Genomic DNA, 20,750 nt, shown 5'->3' with positions numbered 1-20,750 from the left:
GCATCTGGAGGCAAGATGGGGATACGAGGTTGGGCTATAGGTAATCTAAGAAATACCACAGATGGAATAAGGAAAACAAACAGGAAAACACAGCAGTTTTAATTCCATAGTCATGTATGCAGGCTAGAATTGAAGTCTTTTTTTTCAGAAGGCTTAGCAGTGCATGTGTGTCATGGTCTCTATGGCATATAGCCTTGACTTGCAAGTGAATTTCTTACTTAATTCTGGAACTTCAGCTACTCTGAAGTATAACATCATGGGATTTGATACTTTAAGGACTGGTCTTGCAGTGTGTCTTACTCAAGTACTTGGTTTACAAGTTGGATTCTTCCTTTATTTTCTTGGGAATAGGTATCCTTAGGGTGTGCCATGTAAGGAGCAGTGTTACTTTTGGACAGACCTAAATATTAATCATTTATAACACACACAGTTTGTCAGGCAGAAATGACACATGAAGAATCTGTTAGATTAATGTTGATCAGGCAAAGGCTATTATGGTGTGGGATTTACTGTAGATAAAGGACATAAAGATGGAGAATTTGTATGTTCTTTACAGTGTTATTGTATCTGCTTTGGCAAGCAGCCTTGTTTTCATAGGGACAGATGATTAATCTTGTTTGCTCCTTTGCTAGATTTGAGTGTCTTTAATTAAGCTGATGCACATTGATGTTATCCCATGATAATATGTGTTAGGTTATGAGCTAATGGCTGTTCTCAAAAATGCAGCTGTGGCAGTGTGCAGGCATACTCAAAATAAATCACTGTGCACAAGCCTTCTGAAAGCTATCACATTGCTGCAGAGTCAGTAAAGTGAAGGCAGTGAATCTGTAAATCACTGGTTACTGATAATAGAGGATGTAGATTTTAGGCCCTTCAGAATCTGTGAACGTTCTGCTGTCTTTACACTAATCTTACTGAACTTCAGCTGCAGCTCCTCATTATGGCTCGAATAGAGCCTGCAGTAGGAGGACTGGGTGCAAGGGCAGCTGCCTGCAGAGGGAAGATAGTGGGTTTCAAACAAGATCTATTGTTGGTGAATTGGGAATCCAGCTGGGGAGGGAAAAATGAAAGGGCCTCCAGAATCATCAACATGTGGTGATCGCTCTTCCAGTCTCCTTATACTCAACCACATGTTTTTCCTTCACTAGAGATTTCATATCAATGCCCAATTTTGAATGCACTTCCTTCCAGAATCATGTCTTATAGCAAGATAGTGATTAATATATCAAGATGAATTGTACAGGATGCTATAACCCCCCCCACCCCAAACTAATTCCACCATACCTTCTGTTTTTCTGTGCACATGCATATACACATTCACACTATATGAATGTTTTGTCATTGAACAGCTTGCTTCTCCACAATTGTAGTGTAAATCCTCTGTCTCTTAGCTTTGCTGGTACTCTTGTTTTTATATTTGATACAACCAGACCTCTGGAACGTTGGGATAGAGCCATGCTAGAATTTTGTGGGGACTTTCAAGGATCATGTGTGTAAAGCTACATAATAATTTGTGAACAAAGCATTATGTTGAATTGTCACACTATGAAAGAAAGGTCAGTGGGATACTTCAGTATCGTCATGTTGATGTCTTTCATTCTTTCTTAATTCTTTCATTTGGTACTCTGTATTTAACATCAGTATGATTTGTACACTACAAAAAATAAATATCCTACCTTTGGGGTGGCAATGTAGTTTTTTTTTTGTGCTGAGATGTTATGTGCAGATGGGTCAGCAGGCAGCAGTTTGAGCGCTGTGTATTTTGAGGTTTCTGCCTTGGGTGTTGTGGGAGGGTGAGGAACGAGTTGGATGGCAGTGCAGATAGGATACCAAGTTCAGGAGAGACATCTGGTTTGGGAAGAGTCTAGCATGGGAGCATGTTCATGTTATAGCTCTCTCCTTTTCCCTTTGTTTTCTGCCCATCTTCCTGCTTACCCTGAAAGGTTGATGGAGACCAAGGAGGCATGTCATTCTAATTATTGCTAGCCTAAGGTTTAAAGGTCTTTCTCCTTACAGTACGCATCCCAAGAAGAGCAGGTTGTCGGGGGTCCTGCTAGCTCAGGATTTCTGTGTCAGAGACTTTCCTCCAGAGCCCACTGCAGAAGGCCGTGGTCTTAAATTGCGTTTGCATCCTGCCCGCACATAGATGACAGCTAAATGGAGGTCTCCTGGTGTACGCTCCCTGTGTATTTGGGTTGGGCTGTTGAATTAACAAGATAACCCATTTTCAGCATGAGCCAGATGCTTTTAACTCCTGTTGTGGGCAGCCTTGCCAATGAGCTGTGCAGCTTGGAAGTCCTAAATGGAGTTTGATGTTCTTTGCAGAGACTGCCTCCGCTACATAATTATGATAGCATACAATTAAAACCCGCTTTATATCAGTTTGGGCAGCTCCTGGAAACTCTGTTTCCCGTAATAATTTTTAATAGTCTCAGGGTTTGTTTTTCCTGTGTTTGTCTTCCTGCGATATTGGCAAAAGATAGGAAGAAAATGAACTGGGACATAGGAATCCCAGTAAAAGCTTCAGGGGGAGGGTGAGAGGTGACTCATTAGTGGGTCTTTCATCTGGGTTCATGCTGGGTCTTGAAGTCAGGGGTCAGGAAGTGAATAGGGATTTGTACACAGCTGATGTCTTGTATAATATTTCAGACGAGTGTATTAATTGACGGCAGCTTAGCCTGGGAGCTCAGGCAGAGGCATTCAGCTGTTTCCCCAGGGTGAAGAAGTGGCTGGGGCTGCTGGGGACAGGGCATTTGCCTGTGTCTGCTGCCTGTGTGCTCCCCTGGCCCAGGAGAGCCAGCCGGCAGCTGCGTTTCTGTTTGTTCCCAAATCCTTACTCCGAGGGAGTTAGGGAGGAGAATGGTACATGTAACTTACTCAAAACTCAGACTTGCATGGAAGATGTGTTTGTGGCCAGCACATGCTGAAAGAACTGAAGTACTGAACAGCCAGGGTTTGTTGTGGGCTATAGACCAGAATTATGTTTTTATATATATATATGTAGAATCAACTAGGTTGGAAAAGACCTTTGAGATCATTAAGTCCAACCGTTACCCCAGGACTGCCAAGTCCACCACTAAACCCTGTATATAAATGTACTTGTAAAATATAATACATATATTGACTTTAGACTTTTTGCATTCTAGCACCTGGAAGCCTGGTCTTAACTCTCATTGCATACTGTCCTTCTTTTACTGTTCAAACTATTTTGGTGCTGGAGGGCACAATATAAAAAACAGTCCTAGGGTCGCTGTTCCTTTAGAGTTCACGGTGAGGCTCTGCCTGGTTAGACCTGTGGGAGTTGCATGTTGAGAGATGTTTTGGTAAGTCCCCAGGAAATGTTTGCAAAGGACTGTGTTGGCTTTTGGGCAACAGTAGATTGGCTTTTGAGCAAGTGCTCCTCTTTGAGTCTGGACCCTGTACCTTTCAGAAGGGTGGATGGATGGTAGAGGGAAACCCTCCACTTACACCTCTAGGCAAGCCTTGGGGTATCCTGATCTCATTCCCCATTGCTGCAAGTCTTATAATGGCTTTCTTTCCATTCCCTTTGTGTACATACCTAGGGTAGTCTTCCTGAGCGTAGGATACATTTTTTTGTGATGAAGGTACTGTGAAAATAAGGAATTCAGAATTTTCCAAGTGCCAGGCAGTCTTGTGCTTCTCTGATGCTCCCAAGCCACAGTATTAGAAATGTGGTACACAGAAGGTACTAACCGTCATGTTTCTGCACCATGGCTCTTGTTGGTGCACATCCATTTTCCCTGGCCACCTGAAGAGAGGAGGTGGTCCAGTGGGCATGTGAACTACCAGCAGTCTTCAGCTGCTGAAACATCTTTGCCCTCCCAAGTTCTCCCATCAGTGTTAACTCAATCTGCAGATGTTCAGATGATTAGCACTCATGTCCCATCATCACTGCATCTCTGAAGGGATGCAGTTGTCCCAGACAAAGTGGAAAAGCTTGTCTTGATGGACGCTTTTGTTCTGGGAGCCAGTGACACCTATTCTGCTGGCTTCAGCCACCTTAGGTTTGTAATCTTAACAGAAGCAGAGGAGATCTACACTCACAGCTTTCACAAAAATTAGGTGTATTTAAAATGCAGCTTTTCTTCCTGGCTTTGTAGCTGTCCTAGAAAGTCATTACACATGGATTTATTTTTCCTTATCTCTTGGATTATCATCGGCTTCCTTCCTTCCTGAATGAATTTATTCAGTGTTCTGATTACAGCTTAATTTTTTGATCACCTCCTGTCTGAGGGGCTTAAGATTTTGTATGTTTAACATAATTGAACCGAATATTTTGCAGCAATAGACAGTGAAGTTAATTTTCTACCGATTGATGGGCTGGTTACGGTGAATCTTTTTGCAGTCTACTCACTTTGACAGTTTGCTGCTCTGATTACAGACCTCCTTTATTTTATTTGTCCTTCTGTTTTACTTTATTTCTTGCCATTAAGCCATGTATTAATCTGACTTTGGAGAGGGAAAATGTGGGTTTCAAGAAACTACCAAAGAGATTCAGACAGCTGGTCAAAGATAAATCCAGTATGCAGACAGGGTCATGAATATCTCAGAAAACATCTGTTTAAAAGACCAAGGCATCAAATATCTCCTTAGTCTCTGTCTTTAAACTGAGCTTTGAATTTGATTGTTGGGTATTGGTTATTTCTGGGCTCGTGTAACAATTACGCAGGGAACAAGGAGGAAACAACAAATATTTAGGTAGATGTTTAAGGGGAAGTGATATTCCATGATTTTAAAACAAAAAAAGTCCTTAAGTTGCATGAGGCTGTGACTGGCAGTGTCCTACGGGAGCTGATGGTCATTAGAACTGGGAGGTCATTATCTTCCCAGAGCTGAACAGCTTTCTTCTGCATGCATGGGGGTTTGGGGAGAGGGGTGTGTTTGTCATAATTCATATGTGGTAGCTAAACTAGGAGGAGTTTTTTAAGGCTTACTATTCTGAGTCTACGATTCTGTGAACTAGGAGAAATGAACATTTTTACTGAAACATCTTTCATTTTGCTATTAAGGGCAGTTCCATGTGTTAACTGGCTGACATTTACTCTGCACAAGTTTTAAAGCATTTTATATTGAAAATGTATCTGCCTACAGACTTATCCCAAAGCCTGAATCCTGTGTGATTCACATAATGCTATTTTGTTTTGGTCTGCATATACTCTTCCTTAATAATTGAAGGATTTTCCCCTAATTATTATTGAAATAGGACATTTTTAATTATAAAGTATCAACACAGCTTTATGTAAGAATGATGGTAGTGTGTGATATAAACCACTTTATTTCAGTGCAGGTGTCTACATACACCAGCTGCTGGAGCACATTAATCAATAACGCTTTTAGAAGCTGTATAGACAATCCCTGACTGCTTGCCTGAGGAAAGATGATAAATTAATCTGAATATTAAACACCAGTTGAGGCAATTAATTTTAAATGAAGACAATGGGAAACTGGTTTTGCTTGTATTCTCTGGTACATGCTTTCAAAAGCCTTGCTTTTCCAGAATTGTGTTTTTCCTGTGTGTGTGGCACAGGATGTGACTTGGTTCGCAGCAGGTAGGTTCATTAGCCAGCATTTCTGGTGTAATATCCAGCTGTGGAAAGCTTATAAAGTATTGGTATTTAGGTCATCTTAATTAGGCCTCAAAATAAAGATTGAAGATAAAGTGGAATAATTGCACATAATTCATTGTGGCTGAGCTTCTTCAGTGAAAAGAGGGTACAGGAAGTATGAACTGATTTCAGCAGAGTTGCTGCAGATCTGCCTCACTGGTGCTCCAGTGATTGTGCAGGGAGCTGAACCTGTTTAACTAACGATTTTGAGAAGAGGTGAAAGATGCGGCAGTTTTCAGGTGGGTTGGATGCTGAACTGGATATCTTCCCCCCCCACGATGCCAGCACAGGGAGGGGATTGGGCTGAGCCAGCCCCTGTTTATATCACTGCACTCTTCTGTGTGACCCATGCTTCTTCATTACTGGTGATTTTGGTGGCAGAGGGGAGCTCATCTGCTTTCTTCCTTCCAGGATGAATTTATCCAGAGTTGTACATATGTTCACACCAGTTGGAAGGAAACTGAGGTATCAGTGTGCCTTTCACAAGCTTGTGTGAGCAAAGAGCTTCTCCCCTTCTCTGTGAAGACTCACTTGCCATGTTAGCAGCCAGAATACTGCAAAATCATTACTGATGAAAATCATTGTGAGCTTCAGTGCCAACAGGGGTGGCAGCAATTATTACACAGCCTGTGTTGCATTCAGTGTTAGCAAGCAAAAGCCAGGAGTCAGGATCCCTCATTCTGGGTTTAAGAAGTTGAGACCAGTGAGGAAAGCCAGAGGAATCTGAACAGTCACCAGGCAACTGAATGACCAGCTGATTAAATGCAGTTGTGTGTTTTTCAGCCAACCAATGCATCTGCCTTAGTAACAGATGCAAATGTGAGCTCTTCAAACCCACCTCTGCCAAGCTATTGGCAATGAAATTGAGGATGATGCATAACTTTAGGTGAGGAGAGACTTGGAGGAGGGTTGCAGTGGTGGCCGGAATATGCATCTGGTGGTGTACAAGCACCTGTGACATCTAACAGGCATCTACAAGCAATACTTTGTGACTAATCTGATAAATTTAGTACAAAGAAGGTGGCACAGTTGTACTGTTGTTTATATCCCTTAGACTAACAACATGCCAAGTATGCTTTTGGTGGTGTAATACCACAAGATGGGAGGGTATTATCATTTAAGCATGTTATTAAACTAATGACATATAAAGAGGTACTAAAAAGCAACAGTGATCATCTGCTACATCAGTGGGGCTGGTAGTTGACCCTTCCAACTTTGTTTATAGGCCAGTGTAACTGAAAATGGAGGGGGAGCTCCTCCTGATCTGAGTTTTTCCCTGTAAGAGCATCTCTGTGTCTTCTGATAATGGAGCTGAAGGAGCACCCATGGGTACAGGAGACAGATACTTGGTCTCTTCTTCCTTGTCCATCCCAGCAAATTCAGCACACCCTGAAATGCAGAGTTTATTTTCTCTTAGCATTTTGAAGGCGTATCCTGTCTTGCACCATATCTATAATTCTAGTTTAGACAAAGCCTGAAGGGATTTAGGTTTGCATATTTTTCCTAAGAGGATTATGTTTCACACTTAGTTGCTCTATGAATTGAGGGGGGGTTTCATGATTTTCTAAGTATGTGAAACACTGCATACATATTCAAACTGTCCTGAAATGTGTTGTCTGGGGGTTAGTAATGGAAATGTGGTGTTTGAACTAGTAGTAAACTGAAGTACTGAGCCTCAGGGTTACTTTGAACTGAAAAACATTTTGGTAATCAGATTTGCATCACGGCTGCAGGAACAGTAGTAGCAGCACAACTGGAGTGGCTAGCAAATTGCAAGAGGGATTAGAAACTGCTTATACTGGCATCAGAGAAAACAATTTAATGGGAAACTACAGCCTAGGAATAAATCAATGAGCACCCTTGAAAGCATAGAGGTGCTCATAACAGTGAGATTCTGGAAACTCTGCTTGCAGATCAAGGCAGTAAGGCAGCTTGGTGGGAAAGATAAATGAGTAATAATTATTAAAATAATGGATATATTATATGCATATAAATAATATATTATTAATAGGTAAATGGGGAAAAATAGTGGTAGTCTGTGGAGGCTTATTTAAGTTCATACTCATAAAATCACTGGTCAGGTATGTACACCTCAGCAGTGGCACCTAGGAGTGATGGGTTCTGACAGTCCTTGTGCTAGGTGGGTGCTGTGGCATGGTCCCTTCACTCTGCTGGCTCTCCCATCTGCCGGTAGGGTCATTTTGATGATTGCTGGCTTAATTTTTTATTATGTAGGCTGTATCTCACACATTTGGTTTCTGTATTTACAGTGGCTTTTGTGGGGGCTGGGTGCAGCTCCTCATTTTGTGCTGCCTTTGGGTTGTTTGGAGGATGTGCAGCAGCAATTCCTGCTAAACACAAGCCTGTTTCAGGGCTTCTTCCCTGCCCTTTTTCTGAACAGTCAAAAAACTTGAAATACTAAGAATTTTTTACCTCATTTCACTGAATTGGAGGAGGGATCTGTCTCAGCCATAGAAAACTGATTAAAACAGGACTAAATTCATCTGTGCTACTCAGCTTCCTTTGAAACTGCTGGTTTGTGCCCAGTGCTGCCGGCTCTGTCATCTTTCATCTCTCTTCAGTCGTTCCTCACTGGAGTGATGAGATGGATATCACTGAGAAACAAGTGGCATTTTTTTCGTAAAAAGGGCAAGGGGGAAAGAGAATTGTCCCATGTGGCTGTGCAAATGACAGGCAGTCTCTGTAGCTCTATGTCTTCATTATTTTATCAAAGAACTGTACTCATAGCATTGCAAACTATACCACAGCAAATGTGGGACTGGTGGTAGGCTGGTGTTAAACCCTTGAAGGAAGGAAAATCTGAAAACACAAACTGAGGAGGAGCTGCTGGAAAGTGTCAACCTTTGTTTTGCTGTAGAAGCTTGTATGGAGTAAGTTTGGTTTGGCACCAGATAGATTCAGTGAGATAAGCAGAATGGGTCAAAATTTATTAATATCCAAAGGTGTGGGTTGGCTAGTGAGTGGTGGTTTGTGAGCTTTATGAGGACTTCATCGTGCCCTCTAACCAGTGGTGATGTTTTGTGTTCTGTTTTCTCTGCAGACGTCGGCTGATCTCCCAGCGATCTTCTCTGGAGACTCTGGAGGACATCGAGGAAAATGCCCCACTGCGGAGGTCTTTTTATTCACTTTCTCTCTGGTTACTTTGTCTGTAAGGCACATGCATGGACAGACCTGCTGTCCGTTCCCATGTTGAAAAGCAGCTGGGTGTTTGCGTTAAGATGTTCTTAGTGGGTAAAGGTATTGAAACTTCACGCAACCTGCAAGGTGGTAGGTGACATAAATTACACATTCCCTGGCTTTAGGCTATTAAATAAGAAGTCAGTATTTAAATAGAATGTCAGGAAATTAAAAGTCAGATTCAAGTAATAAAAAAGTTAGTTGTCACTAACGTAACTGACCCGTAATGTAAGTAATACCTTTAATGAGCGAGTACAGCTGGTTTGATAAAGCAAGCTTCTGAAGGCCAGTATTTTTAGTATTCTCATTTTTTAATGAATTTTTATGATTTGTCCTCTCAGCACATGCAGTCTTGGTTCGGTAGCCAGCATTACTGTCTTTGCATGTTGGCAGGTATGTTTGTGACTGCCACCTCACTTACAAAACTGCCCCTATCCTTGTTATATCAGCAGCTTCAATGTGGTTTTATTTCTGCATCCAGGAGACCACAGCTTCTATGGGGACTGCAGTAATTAGTCTAGGGAATGCTCTGGGGTGATGGGAAATGAAAATACTGTTCAACAGTTCAGAAGCAGGCTGATCAGTAATCTGACCAGTGCGTGGTATGCTCCCAGGTCAGCTGTTCGGCAAGGGGGCAGCTGGATTTTCAATGTCTCTTTATCTTGGGACCTGTAATTCAGCTGGTTTATGTAAGTGCTTAGCCTATGACATTGTTTATCCACATGCAGATCGGCTGTCTCTTCCACACCTCAAAGCAAAGACTTAATAGCAGAGGCTGTACCAACTGGCCTATTACCAAGGCTTGATTATTTTTACAAAGCTTACCATTGAATGCTTACCAGCATGTTATGAAGCATTCTCATAAATTATTCAAACACGTATAATTGGCAAAAGATACAAACAAAGTGTGGTTTGCAAGGCAGTATTTTTACTTGCTAATTTGCAGAATTGGTGGTGGATCCTCTCTCTTGACAGTATTTTCCCCTGAAGAAGCTAACAAGGCTGATTAATTACAAACAGAGGGTAAGGGAATCTCAAGGATTTTACTAGCAGGAGGAAGGCAGAAATGGCCAAGTGATGTGTACCTGTGCACAGTGATGGCATTTGGTACAACAGGAACTGACAGTCCCTGGTGGCTTGAGACCAGTGGTCTCTTTGTTTCAGTCAAACAAAGGGACCTCTTGGGCTTGGGAAGCTGATGAACACTTCCAGTGCATAGGAGAGGATGGGAAAAGTAGGTTAGGGAGGCTTAATACAGAAGTACTGTGCTGGTCCCATATGCTGGTAGTGCATTTGATACATGCTTTTTTGAGGATTGCTTGTACTTAGTAAAGAAAGAAGAAATTCTTCACTATGAGGGTGGTGAGGCACTGGCACAGGTTGCCCAGAGAAGCCGTGGCTGCCCCATCCCTGGCAGTGTTCAAGGCTGGGTTGGATGGGGCTTTGAGTAACCTGGTCCAGTGGAAGGTGTCCCTGCCCATGGCAGGGAGGTTGGATCTGGATGACCTTTAAGGTCCCTTCAAACCCAAACCATCCTATAGTTCTGTGCCTGTCCCTTAGCTCCCATGGAGGATGCAGCAGCCCTGGCCAGGCAGTGCGCAGTTATCTCCAGTGTCTGTGCACCGTGCCGTGCCTTGTAACAAAACAGCATGGAGATGAAACAGAGAAAGCTTTCACATGTGCTGTGGTTTTAGCTGATTAAAAAGAGCAAGGCTGGAAGGGGGTGGGGAATATTGCTGTTTGTCTCATCTCTTCTCCCTCCGGCTATTTCTTTCTGTAACTGTGATTTAAAAAGTATGTTCAGATGTAAAATAGATTTAAGGATTAATGTTAAGAAGAATGGTATTTTTTTCCTGAGGTAATTTTTCATATTCTGTTGGTTTGTATGCTGTCAGGAACGTGAAAATTAATATTTAGAGTTCAAAGCAAATAGGAATTATCCTTTCAAATTAGAGATTTTAAATCTTTCTAAAATTAAAAGAAGAAAGAACTTTCCTCAGTAGCTCCTTTACCAATAACTGAGGAGGATAGGACACAAAAGTTTGAGGGTTGGTGTGAGTGGGAAAATCACATATTTACCAGATTTTGGCTTCATTTGTTTTTTCCTCTGAAAGCGTTGGCTGAGCTGTCACGGCAGATTACAGGAAGTTTTATTTTGCTCAGATTTTTTTATGATGTGTTTTTTGCGTGAAGGGGGGTGGGAGGGTGTTGCCTTTTCTTATTATTATTTCAAATATCTTTTTTTTAATTTGAGCTGTCACATTTCCAGACTTATTGTCTTTATTGTTCTTGCCCATTCCTAACACGGGGTGACTTGAATCATTTGTCTCGTCTTTCCTTCCTGCCTTTGTGTAGACTTCTTGGCCATACAGCAGGGAACTGAGCACTTCTTCTTCCTCCCTCCCCTCTCCCTCCAACTGATTTATTTTTCAGATGTCGGACACTCTCAGGATCACCCAGACCAAAGAACTTTAAGAAGGTTCATTTTATCAAGAACATGCGGCAGCACGATACCAGAAACGGCAGGTACTGTGCATGCATAGCCTGCTTCTGCAAAGGCGATCCATGGGGCGTGAAGGGAAGGGAGGGTCAGCATCCCCATGCAAGAGCACAGTGTGCCAATGCCACTTACCCCATACATAGTAATGGCCTTTAAAATAGCCTGCGAAGGTGCAGGCTGCAGTGCATGCTTCCTTGAGTGAAGCACGAGTCAGTGGAAGTGCTAGCCCGTGCATTTTTGAGACCTGTGTTTCCTTAGTACAAACAACCTGTATAAAAGGAAAATCTGTGTTGCTGTTTGAGTAAACTAGGCATAATCTTGTTGCACTTCTTCAAGGGTAGTGCGAAGTGTGAGAGGCACACATGGCCAAACCTGGTGGGTCAAGTTTAGCAATGGCTGAATGGTATTTCAACATCTATCAGTTGGATACAAAGTGCTGGCTGGTAAGCACGCAGCTGGGGATGGTTGTGGCAAGGTGAGGAGTGGGATCCATGTCTTCAAGGCAGGCAGAGGGGCTCCCATTGGATGTGTGAGGGGTGCAGCCTGAGCTGGGATGTGCACTGCCCAGACTGCTGCCATGGGCACCGTCTGACCTGACAGTTAGACCTGACGTCTATGGTCAGACAGAACTTCCCTTACAGCAGAGGCATGGCGCTTGTTGTGATGTTCCCATCAGCAAAGTAGGTTCTTTATTGCTGTATCATCCACCTCAGAAGTGAAACTAGCTCCTCCCTGCTTATAAAGAAGACAGCTGCCCTCTCTGGTGTTTTTCCCTGTGTGCCTCATGGTTTTATTCTTGCCCTTCCAAACATGAAAGGTTTGAAATAGGCTATCTGAAGAGGTTGCTTAGAGACCACATGTAGTCCCACTGAGAGTTGACCCTTGCATATGCCTGTTCTTACAAAACTGCAGTGGGTGAGAACAGCGTACATTCCTGTGGACTGATTTGTGCCTATGGTTTCCATTAAATGTGGAACCAGGTCAGTAGAAATTCTGACATCACATTGAACCACAGGTTTTATGAGTTGAATTCTGGTAGGTGTTACTTGGCTCAAGCAAAATTTTCCTCATGTTTATTCTCATGCAGACAATTAAATGCAGTGAAAGGTAGTAATCAACAGAAATACTGTGGCTTCAAGGGATGGCAGCTTTTTAGAAACAGCTTTTGTAGCAAACAAACACATGAAGAACTGTTGACTTGACTACTGTCTAGCTGGCAGCTGATCATTGTCTTTACAATAAATACATGTGGAATCAAACACTGAAAAGCAGACCTCTAATTTTAGTCTGGTTTGTGCATAATAGATGTGTGCTCTGGGAATTTCTTATGGCAAAAAATACTTATTCATAAGGTATTATGCAAATTCAACAGATAACGAGTGCTTTCTGAGATGGGTAGATAAAATACATGCATACATTTTATAGGAATATTACCTGTGAAAAAAATGAATAAATGCGTGATTTGTAAACTGTTTTCTCCACATTTTGAAAAAAATATTTGTAGGATATTTGCAGCATTTTATCTTAATTCATAGATTGTTTGCTAAGAAAACAGTGAGTAAGCTTCTGTTATTCTGCTGGCTTATCGTCATCAGCACAGTTTTGCAGAACATTTCCATAATCATAGTAAAGATCTCTTTATTTGGACCACAGACACAGTAAGAATAAGCTAGACAGTTTTGAAAATGCTTTTTGTCCTACGGATACACAGTGATACTAGCTAAAAATAAAATGCAAAGTCAACACTTTGTGTTGCTTCTGTGGCCAGCTCAGTCTAGCAGTAAGTAACCTGAGCTCATACCCGGTGTTTCTGAGGGGTCTGGGTTCTGTTGCAGTCACTCAAGTTAGTGGGAAAATAATAGGCATTGGATCGACTTCATGTGTTCATTGTAAAATCAACAGGTTCTGAGTACGTTAAGACCTTTAAAGTTGGTGTCCTCCCCAGTTCCCTGTGACAAAGAGGAACATAGTTATTGCAATGGATAGAAAACCCTCCTGGGGCTCCTTCCCATGCCCAGGACTTCATCCCATGTGGCTCATGCAGGGTCACGCAGGATGCGACTGCTGAAACAGGCTGGAGTTGGGTTCTCTGTGAAACCTCTGACCCTTCTGTCACAGCATATTAGACTTTCACTTAACTTGAGGAACCAGCTTTGAAACCATCTATACAGAACATATTTGAGAGTGGTGAATTTGATAGCTGGGCATTAAAATGGCCAGTGCATTCAGTAACTGTTTCATTGGCTTGTGACTATGAGTGACAGCAAACTGCAGTGTGGTAGGTAGCTCAGGGCTCCCTTCTCTGCTGACTGCCCTTATCTGTGGCTCTCAGCTTGCAAAGTGACATGTCCTTGTCCTGTGACACTGAATGCTTTTCCTCTCTCAACCCTGGGAGTGATACATGGTCAGCAGTGATGCTCTGGGTCCAGCCTTTGGTGTTCCAGTGGCAGGGTCAGACTGGCTGTGGTTAAAATAGCAGCCTTCCAGTATCTGAAGGGGGGCTATAGGAATGCTGGGGAGGGACTCTTCATTAGGGACTGTAGTGACAGGATAAGGGGTAACGGGTTCAAACTTAAACAGGAGAAGTTTAGGTTGGATGTAAGGAAGAAATTCTTTCCTGTTAGAGTGGTGAAGCACTGGAATGAGTTGCCCAGAGAGGTTGTGAATGCTCCATCCCTGGCGGTGTTCAAGGCCAGGTTGGACAAAGCCTTGGGTGACATGGTTTAGTGTGAGGTGTCCCTGCCCATGGCAGGGGGATTGGAACTAGATGATCTTAAGTTCCTTTCCAGCCCTAACTATTCTATGATTCTATGATTCTAAAATAAGAATTCAGCTATTTAGCACAGAGAAAAAGCACTTAATACGCAGACCGCATCTTATCAGTTAGTCCTTGTAAAGCTTCCTGTTGACTGTTCTGTGCACTGGTTAAACCGGTTTCTTCGGATTTGTAGGATGTGGCTAAGTAAAGGAGCTGGAAAATTCTGTTTCCCAGACTGTGTTATCAAAAAGCAGTCTTGTCAAATAGCACAGAATAAATTTTCACATTACAAGACAAAATAGTCAACCCTAACATACAAATTAGCACAGATACCAACCAGTGTGTCGTTTCACCCATATTACTCAGCTGGTTTGTTGGTGGCATCTTCTGTAAGCTGTGAAGCAGATTTCCTGTCCAGAAACAGGCCACCAAAACAGCAACCTGAGCCAGCTGAACAAACAATACGTGGTGAGAACGAGATAAGATTTCTAGAGTCACCTTGTATAGCAGACAAAAAAGCAGTAAAACAGTGCCCTTCTCCCACCTCCATATTATTGCTTTCTCAATTTTTTTGTTAGTATACAGATCTAAGCCAAGGCCAAACAGCATCCATAAGCTATGAAAGGTCTCTTTTAATGCTCCTCAATTGTGGAAATGCATACATATGCACTCTAAGAAACTGACTATTTGCAGCATCCTCACAGTTCATAATTACTTTCAGACACCTTCCAATAGCGCCATCTTGAACCTGGGAGACTCCAAAATGATAGTTGCTACCAGACAGCATCCATGGTTTGTGTGTTCACCGTTGCATGCAGGGTAGCAAAGCCCTTGTAGTCAAACATCATCTATCCGGTATGAGAAAAGAGCCTATGGTATTTCACAGGTGAATGGTACATACTGTGTGTATCCCATTGCCTGATCTCAACCTTTTGGTGAAGCACAAACCTAGACAGATACTAAAGCAGACATTCTTCTTTATGTCCAGTGGATTACTGATTCTGTCAAGAGCCTTGTGCTCACTAAGGTTTTATAGTTTCATAGCGTACACCTCATTAAAGAAATTGGAAGATTAGCTTTTACAGTCTCAGAAGTTGGACATTGTCAGAGCTCTCTTGTAAACTAATGGTTGCTCTGAACCATAGTAATTAGTACAACTTCTTGGTGAAATGTGAGAATTAGGGGATAAAAACCTTTTCATGAAGTAATTTTAAACATGTCTGCGTGGCACAATGGCAGTCAGGGCACGTAAACCCTCTCTGGCTCAGGCTGCTTCTGATGTCTTATTCAGAGCTACGCAATACTGTAAATGCCCTTTGTTGAAGAGCTGAAATCCAGGAAAATGCTTTTCTCCCATGAAAAATGATTAGATTTTCCTGAACAGCAGTGGGATTCCACCACACCTTCCCAAAAGCAACTATTTGACAAGTTTCTGGACTTTCTGCCCCAGCAAACCATTGCAGGCCCTCAGGTTTTGTTTTCTGTGTATATCATCAGACCTCTAAATAAAATGTCATTTTATCCCTCAGTGATGAGCTTCTGACCACTGCCTTCCCTGCTTCTCCTCCGGTCCAGCTCCTAAGGCTGTTTTGCACCAGCCCCCTCCATCAGCCATGCAGGTGAAGTTTTGTGTCATCTTGGCAGTGGAGGCCATGGGCTTCTCTCCTGCTTTGCCTGGGAGATCTGTATGTAAAGAGAGTCCCAGTTTGTGGAAAGAAAGCGATACTTGGGTCCCAAGGGAAAGAAGTCTGAAAAAGAATAGAGGCTGGGCTGGTGCTTCTTATTTCCTTTCTGGTCTGATTTCTTCTGATACAGCAAGTCTTCTATGGTTACTTCCCGCTGTTGTGTCTGCTTCTCGACATGGAAGCAGAGTATTCTCTTTAAGAGTTGGGTGTTTTTTAGGTAGTTGTAGGGCATTGGCGGAAGAGCTGTATTTCCAGAAGGAGCCAGAGGGAGTGGGGGAAATGCTCTTAGTGGGTACCGTGGTTTTCCAAATTCAAAGATACTTTCTGATGTCAGCCTCGAAGTCTGTGCCAAGTTTCATACATCAGCAAACAAGGCTTCCAGGGAACAAGCAAGCTGTTGTGAGTAGCTAGCCATTCAGCAATAAACAGTGGCAAGCACGAAATTAATCACATGCCAGGTTTTTTTGCTTGTGGATTGCCTTTCTCAAATGTTAGAAATTTTTTCCCCCCTCCACTCTGTAGCTTACTGCTGCACCAGGAGACAGTCTTACAGGATATGAGATATTTACCATAGGTAAGGAGTGTTACAGCATTCAGCCAAACAATGAGATCATACTTCTGCTGTGGCAGGAGAACTTCTTCTGATGCTGGTATGCATGTTTATTATTAGAAACCCTTCATTTATTAAAGGGTAAATACCCCTTTGCTTTCAAGGGAGAAAATAAGATTGCTGTAATGGAAGAAAATTGATCATTCTGCATTTTTCCAAGCATTACATGCAGCAGCTCTCTTGGGGTTCTAAATCTTTTCCAAGAACGATGACTAAGCTGGTCCCTTAAGGAAGCAGTGTTTTAATTACAGCATAACTGGTACAAGATTTATGGGTGCATATGGTGGTTTTCAGTCAGTAAAGAACAAAATAGCTTGCTAGGGTTTGTTGTCTGACTCTGACCATTGTAGGACAAAGGATGAAAAATTGAGCTGAAACCCTTACATACAGATCTGTGGCACCCGATGTCATGAAATCAATGCTGGAGAGCAGAGCACGGAGCCGCAATAGCCTGGACAACCAACCTAGGAGTATATTCTAGCATTTGGACCACAAGTGGAGATTTTTAGAAGCATAAAATATCAGTAAATTGTAACACCAGTCACATTAGAAGATGGCACAAATAGCCATCACTGTCTCTCAGAGGAATTTGAGGTGATGCAGCCTGTTGGCCAACTTTAGAAAGAAAAAGGGCTTTCTCAGTGTATGTTGTACAATTGTAGAGTTGTTGATGTCCTGAAGGTAATAAGGAAAGAGGCTGTATTTATAAACAATCAGTTATTTATTGGCATTCTTTATCTTGCATCTTAATCAAGCTGCTTTTAGCTTCTTGCCAATCTGCATCTCCCCAAAGTATAATATAGCTATTGGCAGTCCATTCAGTTTCGTGGAAGGTGGTTCTTGACTCAGGGTGGTTTTGATGTTGTTTAATGATACATCAGAGCTTGACAGCTAAAGGCAATGATATGGCTGTAAGACAGATAGGTTGCTCTAAGGTACTTGATTAAATACTATGACTTTGATGCAGAGATTTGGAGACTGATTAAAAATACACGGTGTTTGTTGGAACAGTGGCCAGTATTCTGAGATAATCTCTCTGCAGGCAGATAATGTATGATTTCCTGTAGCCACATCTTGAACTACTTGCCTATAAGGAATGAAGACATGCCATGCTTACAGGAGGAAGGATTCAGCACTTGCAGTTAGTGGCTGAGATAGGCGTGGCACTGGAGGAGAAGGGGCAAGGAACTGTTGAATCAGTCATGCCGCATCATAACCAAGAGGGCTAATGTGATTATTGAGCACAGGCACTTGTGGGTCATCAGGGCTAGACACTGATCTTAGGGTTAAGACTGAAAGGTACAATGTTCATATCTGCCATCTGTGCAACTGCTGAGGCTAGTGATGCTGCCTAGAGACCAAGAAGGGTGATGGGGAAAAGCTGGAGAAGATTCATGGAGGAGCCTAGAAAACAGTGAAAGGATCTGAAAGCTTATAATAATAGCAACCTTTGACTTCAGCCATGAATAAGGCTATTTCAGGAACAGGAAGCTGAAAATCAAGGGAGTCCTTCGGTTTAGCAGAGAAAGGTCACAACCAGCCTGTGGAAATTCTCTTCCAATAAAAGCAAACTCCAAGTCCACCACAGAGTGGTGGTGTGCATCACCTGAGTTGCTGTATTTGTCTGTTTAGTTTCAGCTATAGTGGTGAGTTGTGAGATTGACTCCTTGCTTCTCTGGGTGAGCTCTTGTTACTAGGTCTCCTTTCACTAGAAAAACATCTATCCTAGGTTCTAAGTAATGTATTCAAAATAGTCTTTCCAGAAAGCTTGTATAGGGGATGGAACTGCACTGCTCATTCACTGTGTAAGGTATGGCACAGGCTTCAGCACTTCTGTAAAGACTCGGTAGCATAATACCCTTGTGCTTGTAAGATAAAAAAGAGGGAGAAATTATCCGTCATGAAAGCTTTATGATTATGAATTCCTCAGCGATAACATCTATTGCTTTGCTTGTTGTGGTGGGATTTTTTTAATTTTAGTCTTTGATTTCTTTTATTTTCTTTTATATTTTAGAATAGTCCTTATCAGCAGCAGAAGATCCTTCTGTAGCATATTTTCAGTGCTGCCATATCGAGACTGTACCCAAGTCGGGTATGTATATTTATACATGTACTACATAGTCTTTCTGGGCCTGCATGTAGACCTGATAATGGACAACAGCATGATGAAGGGTATTGCTTTTATGTATCTGCTCTGAGTAGATAAATGCAGTTAGATATATTTGCCTTGTGGAACATGACCAGGTTAAAACTACAACTCTCAGTCCCCAGTTTATATATATGTGTTGTGGTGTCTTTGATTATGAAACTGGAAGAAACTACTCCCCTGAAATAAATGTTCTTGAAAAATGCACTGTTTTTATTGTGTCTTCTGACTTCACTCATCTTTGACAAAACAAGTACTCTAGACAGAACATTTTTTATAAGCAGTCTTAGATTTCTTATTCTCCTATGCAAATGTGGTGCTGTGGTATCTAGATTTCCAGAACTATAGAGAAATACTTGGATTTAAACATAATACCTTTTCATTGTACATTTGGCCATTGGTCAGATTGTTCAGTCATTGAAAACAGCTTGTTTTGGCCATAGTACCAGAAAGGTTCTTTTTCCATATTACCACACAGATTCTTAGCTGGTGTAAGCAGCACCCGTGGAGCTGCCTTGTAACCCTCAACTAGACCTCTGATAGAAACTGGATTTAGCTGGGAGACGTTGCCTGCCAGGCTCTGGGGCACAGCTTGTTGGATGCTTTCAGAGACACAGTGCAATGTTGGGAAGGGCAGTGCTTGTTTGTGGCAGCTCTGTGCCCCTGGGGCAGAGGAGTAAAGCTTGGCCACCAGAGCCACTCGGGACAGCTGAGAGTTACCTGTAGTTGGATTGGCTCAGCACTCGCGGGGCACAGAATTTGGGGGGAATACTCAGTTAATACACTGAGGTGGGTTTGAAAGACCTGTAAATCATCTAGATTCAAATTCGTCAAGTGCATAAAGGATGAATTTGGCTTCATGTTTATTAGCAGCTCTGCTTAATTCTGGAGGATTGTTTGCCACAAGCTGCTTGTGCATCACTAATTCAAAACAAAGGGAGATTATTTTTAATGCAGAACTGAAAGGAGGCACCTTTGTAGGAGAGTCGACTTGCTCTTCTGTCTCTTAAAGTAAATTTTTTCTCTTAATTTAACTGGGATGACTCATCAGGCAAATTCTTGACGGACTGGTGGGTTTGTTTGCTCTTTTGGGGTTTATTGTCATTCATTTATGGTCATTGCCCAGTGGAAATTGCCTCTATTGAAAAGTGAATATATTTTGAAATGCTGATGACTAGTTACACCTTCTGAATTACAGCAGTTACAAAGCCAGCTGCAAACCTAAACGTTATTTCAGCATGTAATTATCTTGTACCATGCTTGCTCAGCAAGAAACCATGGGCCGAGAAGGTACCAAGTGCCAGTACAAAACAATGCAGCCCTGTTCCCTTTGCTAAAAAAACCCCACAACATTAAAAAAATGCCCTCTGTCTTTCTTCCAGAGCATCAGAGGAAGAGAGAAACAACTCAGTGGCACCTCCTTCTAGGAACAGCTGGTGCAAAGAACAGATGAGGCAGTATAGCATAAACTGTAGGCACTCTGTTAAGGCTGCACAGTGCTTGCTCACTTCATTGCACATTTTGGATGTGTAGTAGGAATGGGGAGAGACACTGGTAATGCTTTTGAAGTTCTGTAGTGACAGCATCCTTTGGCCTTTGCTTTCTCTGAACCTCTGGATTGCTCATGTCTGTCCCTGGGCAAGATGTTGGAACTGATTTATGTTCTGCAAGCATTACTGAATGGTTTACAAACATAAATCGATGCAGGGAGCCATGGGCACATCTGCAGTGAGACTGGGATGAGCCCTGGCAGGAGCAGGAGAGCAGGGTGAATGTACATGCAGGGAGGACTGTTCCATGTGAGAGTAGCACATGGTGGAGCTGTCGCTGCTTCTCCACCTCTGCTCTGACTCATGGGCATTGAGGCCAGCAAGAAGATGTACAAGCACAGCTGTGTTTTGAGGAGGCTGCTGGTCCCATTACATTGTAGGCAGCACAGAAGAGCCCTACTGTATGGATGCTGGCAGCTAAGCTGCACCAGCAGATTCATTTTAAAAACCTGTCTGAAAGGCAGTTCCTGCCATCACAGCTGAAATCTATGTACTTGGCTGGGGTGCATGAGGCAGCATCACCCCCTACTAACCATGTGCAAGCAGTGTACTCCAGGCTGCAGCCCTTGCTTGCCCACCCTCCATGCTGAGGTCAAGCTACAATAGCGAGAGCCCTCCCCAAACCCCCAAGCTGTGTTTTTAAGTGGTTGTACAAGTACAAATGGAGGTCTGGGGG

At 42.6% G+C, this 20,750-nt stretch overlaps 1 protein-coding gene across 2 annotated transcripts in view; it reads left to right on the top strand.

The window, feature by feature from the left end:
• The window catches only part of CABLES1 (Cdk5 and Abl enzyme substrate 1), a 68,278-nt gene that overhangs the window by 25,880 nt on the left and 21,648 nt on the right, over positions 1-20,750 (top strand). The window contains exons 2-4 of one of the 2 annotated variants that reach the window (XM_061448653.1): positions 8,689-8,760; positions 11,259-11,351; positions 18,393-18,470. In XM_061448653.1, coding sequence (XP_061304637.1) covers positions 8,689-8,760; positions 11,259-11,351; positions 18,393-18,470 — 243 coding nt within the window. The remainder of the gene's footprint in view (positions 1-8,688; positions 8,761-11,258; positions 11,352-18,392; positions 18,471-20,750) is intronic. The other variant, XM_061448654.1, reaches the window with a different exon arrangement.

The sequence above is a fragment of the Pezoporus flaviventris genome, unplaced genomic scaffold (genome assembly GCF_033815535.1).
Source record: "Pezoporus flaviventris isolate CSIRO_AGI_PZ_B2104156 unplaced genomic scaffold, CSIRO_AGI_Pfla_v1 ptg000007l, whole genome shotgun sequence".
NCBI classification, from domain to species: domain Eukaryota; kingdom Metazoa; phylum Chordata; class Aves; order Psittaciformes; family Psittacidae; genus Pezoporus; species Pezoporus flaviventris.
Note: the sequence above shows the minus strand (reverse complement) of the source record. Positions and strands in the feature narration are given on the sequence as shown.